Source organism: Henckelia pumila, chromosome 3, assembly GCF_033568475.1.
Source record: "Henckelia pumila isolate YLH828 chromosome 3, ASM3356847v2, whole genome shotgun sequence".
In the NCBI taxonomy this organism is placed as follows: Eukaryota; Viridiplantae; Streptophyta; class Magnoliopsida; order Lamiales; family Gesneriaceae; genus Henckelia; species Henckelia pumila.
Window position 1 is genome coordinate 63,707,030 of NC_133122.1, and position 7,746 is coordinate 63,714,775.

Consider the following 7,746-nt stretch of genomic DNA (forward strand, 5'->3'; position numbering starts at 1 on the left):
AGTATATATCTAAATACAATTAATTTGAGTAGTATTTCCTAATTTTTGCGGGATGATGATTTTTCTTCTTCTTATTATGTTTTGGACATACTAGTTTGGTCGTTTTTATTTTAGATGCGGAAAAAAATTATTTGAATTTATGGAATCTGTTGATAATTTTTATCCCCGCCATATAATTTGTTAGCCATTTTTTCAACATGATAATTACTCCCTTTACATATTCCATTATATTAAATGTGATGACACACCAAATTAATAAGTTGGTGGGACCTCTTTGTTTTTTTAATTTTTACAATTATTTAATTAAAAAATTTATTGTATAAGGCCATCTCTAACTCATATCCTCTATTTTTCATCCTCCATCCTCTGAAATAGAGATTTGTGATCTCTATTTTTCAAAACATTCTCCAACCCATATCCTCTATATATTACCAAATACTCCTTTTTAATATTTTTTTTACAACACATACATATATAATTTAATAATTATATAATATATCTTTCAACTAAATTATTTCGATTAGTTGATTCAACGAAAAAAATCGTGTAATATGTTAATAATTATGTATTAAAATAACAATTAATTTATGAAAAAAATATAAAAAACTTCAAATAAATTTTATCATAATTAAATAAATGAAACACTAAACTAATTACAAAAATTTTAAAAAATAAAATGCAACAAAATAATAAACAAATTACATGGAAGGACTTTTTTATAATTTCGGAGGATGACATTTTCGTAATTAATGTCATCCTCCATATAAATCTTTATATGAATGGAGGATCACTGTAGCACTCTCCAAAATGGAGAGTGCTTTTAGAGGAGGGTTGGAGAGTCAACCCTCTTCTATAATGGAGGAATCCTCCATTATAGAGGAGGGTTGGAGATGCCCTAAGTAGGCAACGTATATATAAAAACGGACTATACAAGCAAACAACACTTGTAACTCTGTACTAGTCTAGATTATATATGTCTATTTTTTTTCACACATAAATTAAGAAATATCATTGAAAAATAAAGAATATATAAACTTATTATCTTATTCATATTTAATTTATTTAAAAAATGATTCCACGTTGTTAAGACTTAATTAACAATGATAAATAGTAAAAAAGAAGAAACTTATTGATAAATATATAGCAAGTCTATATATATTTGTGATACACAATTTTTTGACCAATATAATTGAGACGAAGTTTAACCAAAACCATTCGATCTTTGTTGTTCGGGACCAAAACAAATTTTGCCGACAAACTATGAGGATGAATAGATTTTATATCACGCCATAATTTATAATATTCTGTTAAAAACGCTCCCAAAAAAAGACTTAAATGTATATTATACATAAAATGATCTACAATATCACACAGACTAGAAGCCCTATAAATAAATTATAAAAGAAATAACATTATTTTTCCTAACTCTGTAAGTACTTAAATACGATACTAGCTTGTGCTTGAACTCAACTCTTTTCTTGATGTATCAGTATTACACACTGATGCTTTTTGCCCCATTTTGTTGGCAGCAAGCAACAGATTTTCAGATCAATCGAACTCTCCGATTTCCCTTTTCGGTGTACAGTTTTCCTAATGGGGGATCCATGTTCACTCAAACTAACAGAGAATGGCCGATTAACTTGGGACAATGGTTCCGACGTAGCCGAATCCCGCGATGGTGAAGGTGATGACTTGAAGAAATAGGTATATGAAATAACAGTTCTTTCCATACAGGAAGTCGTAGCACCCGCAGATGAAAAGAAACACGGCGAATCCTAGCTCGTGCACTTGTATTCTGGATAAACGAAATAAGGGGACGGTTAAAAGGTTGAGAGACAGCAGTATGCATCGAAGGTAACGACTGCATGTTCCCACGTTGTAAAAAAAAAATAAAACAAGAGTCAGAGTAAGAGTCAGAGTAATTTTACCTGTCTCCGAGGAACTTGAATAGTTGCTTCCTTGGGGCAACGGTCTTGGTGTTGGTTTTGTTCTTAAGAGCATCTCCAAGCTTTTCAGTCACCACCCATTCATTAACCCTCTTCGCCTCGAGCAAACCGATGAGCGTTGCCTTCGTGCGGTGGAACGACATCACGTTCTCGAATAGGACCCAATAAAACAACAGATGGAATGACCTGAAAGTTCAAAAATCGATCCACACACACATGCATCATCATTCCCTTAGATCAACAGACTTGACAAAAGTATATATCGAAAGCTTCGGATCGTCGTATGTGAGTGTACCTCGGAGTCCCGACTGAATTAAGAGCAGTGATGACGCAGGGAATGTAAATGGCTCCCCATTTGGGAACATCAACTTCCGGGACAAGTATCGAAAACGGCAGGACGACGCAATAAAAGAAGAAAGTGAACATATGGGCTATGATCTTCCGGACAAAGAAGAAGCTGTATATCACATAAAACTTCTTGTACAGTGAAACTTTCTGCACACAGAAAAAGTTGTAAAGATTCAGCAAAGTTCTAGTACAGTTCTAACTTATAACATGAACATTAAACTGTAATTAACTAAATTAGTTAAGGAAAAAACCTTGTTTGTAACGATATCTAGGAACATTTTTCTGAACAAATTGGCAGGCCCGCAAGACCAGCGGTGTTGCTGGAACCGGAAGGCTTTGAAAGTACTAGGAAGTTCACTCTTCACCTGTCCAAAAACAGAGTAATTGACTAAATAATACTTACACATACATATATATATATATATATAGACACGCACATACACACATGTACGTACCTGGAGGTCACCTAAGTATATAAATTTCCAGCCCTTGAGACCAGCACGAATAGCGAGATCCATGTCCTCAACGGTGGTTCTGTCGTTCCACCCTCCGGCCTCGTTGATCGCGGAGATTCTCCATATCCCACCAGTTCCTGGGAGATCATGCCTAGTAAGTAAATTGTACTACATGGCTAATGTTTTGATAAGACAAAATATGATGGCTGGTCATAAATATGATTCTATCAAGCAACTCTTGGTTTAATCATTTTCGCTAGAAGAATTGCTAGTGGAGCCCTTCTTATGTGGTCGAGTTTACTTACTCGAGTCCATGATCCCGGAATGTGAACCGGAGATATACATACAAGCATCGATTCATACGCGTAAGAAGACACATTCGGTTTGAATGTCTATACTTATAAACTTTATATATACTTTTTGGGAGATTCAACAATAATTTATCACACGAAGAGCGTGGATTAATTGGCATAAAGTTCCATTACTGATCGACATTGATTGCATCAGTTAGATACATTTGCTGATTTACCGTTGAAGCCGAAGAAGGCATGAGTGGAGGATCCAACTTCTTGTTCAACTTTGAAATGGTAGTCTAGTGACATCTCTTGCATTCTTGTCAGCAGGCATTCATCCGAATTCACTGCAAAAATCGTAATATGTCATGTTTCCCAATACTTGGATTAAAAAAAAAAATTATTTGATTTTATTGTTGTGTCACGGTCTATGGAGTTATCGTCCTTAAATTATTTTGACACATAATTAAACTCGAGGAATACAGACGATTGGATTAACGTGTTATTTTTTTAAAATTCAGTTTATATTTATCATCTAATTTTGACCGAACGACAGACGCTCGACCTTATGTCGTTGCCTATATTTCTCCAGAAGTTGGAAAATTACCAAAAGTTTAGTACCCAAGGACAAGAATTGTCTCCCTATCAAGATGGGAACTCACACGCACTGATTAAAAAAAGAACAAAGTAAGTTCACATGAATTTTTTAAAAGACAGCATATAGTTTAGGGTAACACTGGTAGACCTAACCTAATAGAAACAATATTATATATATGCTATAGGAAATAAAAAAAGGGGGGCAGAAAGGTGGTCCAATTCATATATTTCAGATGCCACGTGACTTATCAATTTAAAGCACGTAGGTCACGGAAGAACAACCTGTAAATTACCACTTTAAAAAATATAATTTATTTTCTCCAATGTTAAATCTATAGAAATTGTCGGTACCAAAACAATATTAAGAGCTAAACGTAGTTAAATTGCCAACTGTTGCTCTTGCAACTACTTTAGAGTTTATATAAAAAAATTATATGGATAAGTAGATCTCTCGTGAGAGAGTCTTTCGGGTCTAAATTCATCTTTAAATTGGTTGACTCAATCCACATTTGTAGAGAATACTAATATTTTATCATAAAAAATATTTTTTATGAGTCATATTAAATGAGAAATATGTCTCATAAATTAACACATGAAATAATCTCACAAAATTAATCGTGAGACAATTTCTCAATTTTGTTTTTGTTTATGTATATATATATATATGTGAGAACGCCCCTTTTCTAAATCCACCGACAGTCTCGGCCTCTCGGGGCACTCTTGACTCAATTCTAGTCCTATAGTTAATCACATTAGTTAAGAAATATTTAAGGCGTTAATTAAATATTTAATGCTCAAAAAACATATGTATGACCAATCATAATAATTATATCATGATCACAAGCATCGAAAATTAATATCAACCTATATAATTTAATGACGATGATTCCATCATATGTTGTCCAGGTACAGAATTCATGCAGTTTTTTTTAAAATTAATATATCCACGACTCATTAAAAGCTTGAATATTCATTAAGGAGTGGATCCAGAGATACTAAAAGTCATTCTTTAAACAAAAATTTCACTAATTATATTCTATGGGTCATATTACAAAATAATGTTAAAAAATTATATAGTCTGTTCGGATCAATAATTATTCTTCTTGAAATCAAGAGTTATTTAAATATAATATTCTAATTATTATTTAATTTAAAATGTTTGAGTTGTGTGGTGAAACAGTACCGTATATTCTAAATTTAGGTCGCTACTCTTTCCAAAAATCATGGTTGCCACTAACATGGAGTGAGGGAATGAATAAGTCTGCTAATTTATTTAAACGATGCTTTATTATACTATTTTCAATCTCTAATTTCTTTCAAGAAAAAAATATAAACTAATGTAACCAAATATTCTCCTCCCTAGTTATTTAATGCTATAATCAATAGTTATTTCGAGACTTACCGAACCTCCAACGGGCTTGGACTAGGGCGACATCCGGGTTGTGGATCAGAAACGGAACGGCTCGTCGGAGAAAGTCTGGTTCGGGTCGGAAATCAGCATCAAAGATGACGACATAGTCGCATCCCTTGACGTAATCGTGTTTCAAACCCTCCTTAAGGGCACCAGCCTTGTAGCCACCCCTACTTTCTCGGATTTGGTAGACTACGTTAATGCCCTTACTTGCCCACCTTAAACACTCCCTTTCAACCATGTCCTAATACAAATTTAACGCACGTATTTAGTGACCAAATCCATCACAACTAATTCATTTACTTCTTATTTTCTATTACCGATTTGTTATGAGTCGATGGACCTTTTTGACATAAATAAATGGTTTAAAAGACAGGGAAGAAGTAAGTGAATTATTTTTTTATCTTTTGTAAAAATCTATGTATAGTAATGTTTAAATGGAGATTATTATTATTATTATGGTCATAAAATCCCAGCTGGCCATCCTTGGATTCTAGACTGAATGCAAGTGAGAAATTAATGCAAAGAACTTCCACTATTTATGGCAGTTCTGGTGAGTAATAAATATGGGCCATCATTATATTATATATATGTAAAAAGGTGAAAAAAAAATTATACACTAATGATTGGGAAAAAAAAGTATGAAACTTGAAGCAAGAAACAACCTTAACTTGTGCTAATTGCACAATAAAAGACATCTTAAAATCTTCACAAGTACACTCACACTTAAATCATCTTCTTCTTTTTTTTTGCAAATAAAGAGGTGTTTTTTTGAGAAATTAATTAATTAAAGGCAAAAACTCATATGAGAAGGTCTTAAGAGTCATTTTCTTGAGACATGTCTTTTATATGGGTTATCCATTAAAAAGTATTATGTTTTATGTCAAAAGTATTACTTATTATTATAAATATAGATAGGATTGATCCGTCTTATTTGTGAGACCGTATCTCAAAAATGTTACTCTTAATTAAAAGAGTGTACCAATTCTTGAATCTAATTTCAAGAAACTGATCAAAGAGGACTTAGTTACTACATGTACCTTAACCACAAGATCAGTGGAATCATCCAACACTTGAATCACCAGCCTATCAAAAGGCCATGAAAGATTACAAGCTGCACCAATGGAGATCTTGTAAACCTGCAAATCAAACCCACAAAACAAGAACAAAAAATGAACCCTTTTTCCCCTCTCATTCCAAAAAAAAAAAAAAAACAATGGAAACACACAGCACCTCTTTTTCATTGAACATAGGGATCTGAACAAGAACCATCGGAAAAGCCCCGTTTCCCATCTCCAAATCATCCTTCATCGCCTCCCATTTGTACCTTTTCTCCGGCTTTTTCAAGAAAAGCTTCACCAGAACGATGACCACTCCCATGTAAAGCCTTTCCATGAACACCATAATCGACATTGCCAAGCAAATGTACACGCATAGTCTCAGCAGTGGCACTATCAATGGCGCCTTGATAAGCTCCCACAGCACCCCAATCTGCCCCGCCACATCCGCCGTGTACCCCGGGAACGACTCCGGCATGAACGTCTGCGCAGAAACTTCAGCCATTTTCTAAAAGTATTGTGAAATTAGTGCTTAAAATTTTGCAAGATTCTAATTTGTTTCTGGGATCAGTTTGGGACAATCAGTGCTTCTGATTTTTTCGTCCCATTTGATGTAAACGGGGGAGAGAGATTGAAGAACTGTGGCATTGTGATTATGAACAGAGGGAAGAGAAGCAGAGAGAGGAGACGATGAGCAATGTGGGAGAAGAAATGAAGGGAGGTTTTATAATCATTATTTGGTCAAGTTTTTGACTTCAACTGTTGCCGGTAACTATTTCGAGGCAAATTTCTACTTTGGTGCTACGAATTTTGTTATAGATATATTCGGTTAATATATCACCTTTTTATATGTTAAAAAAATAAATATCGAATTTTGGTAATTAGAAAAATATCTTCAATAATTTATTTTAGAGATACGTCATACATGTATGTGCATATTAAATGTTGATATATATTATACTTTCATATATAATAAATTTTCTATAAAGCATGAAATGATGTGGAGATGGGGATATATACTTTGAAGAAAAATAATTTAATTTAATTTAATTTAATTTTAGAAAACGCTCTGTGATTTTATTACTAAATAATATAGTATAGAAATAGATATAGATATATAGATCATCATTGTCGTATTTTGTTAATTTTAGTGTGTTTTTAGAAGATCGAAAAAAAAACAGCCCAAGATATGAAAGGTTGTTGAATTTACAAGGTATTCAAGGAAAAATCATAAAACACGCCCAGAAGATCGGATTCGTTATCCTATAATGTTCTTTCTCGATAATATAGAAAATATGGGTGGTAAATGAGATATTGAACTGGTATTTATGCATATTTACATTAAGTGTCAAGTAAATAATGTGATTGGTGTATTCGTAAATTTATTTTTATTTTATATGATATGATTATGATCAACAATTGCTATTTTTTTAGTGTGTATCGGACAAATCCTCGTATTGATGAAGTTGCCTTTAAACCATGCTAATGATCCACCAATCCGAACATCTTACATCCCTTGAAGGGCGCGTATTTTTTTTAAAAATTCTTTGAGGGATGAATAAATGGTTAAAAATTAATCATAGTTAAATCTTGTTTACAGAGTTACTAAAAATAAATAAATGGTTAAAACATCTGGCA

General features: G+C 33.1%; 1 protein-coding gene across 1 annotated transcript; it reads right to left on the reverse strand.

The window, feature by feature from the left end:
- Nucleotides 1-1,291: 1,291 nt before the first annotated feature.
- LOC140886662 (glucomannan 4-beta-mannosyltransferase 2-like) lies at nt 1,292-6,787 on the reverse strand. Its single transcript, XM_073293379.1, has 9 exons — nt 6,284-6,787; nt 6,091-6,189; nt 5,042-5,294; nt 3,279-3,389; nt 2,750-2,886; nt 2,546-2,659; nt 2,242-2,441; nt 1,929-2,132; nt 1,292-1,795 (listed from the first exon to the last, which is right to left on the reverse strand). The coding sequence occupies exons 1-9, from the start codon at nt 6,611-6,613 to the stop codon at nt 1,636-1,638; spliced, it is 1,608 nt and encodes a 535-aa protein (XP_073149480.1). The 5' UTR covers nt 6,614-6,787; the 3' UTR covers nt 1,292-1,635.
- Between the last annotated feature and the right edge of the window lie 959 nt (nt 6,788-7,746).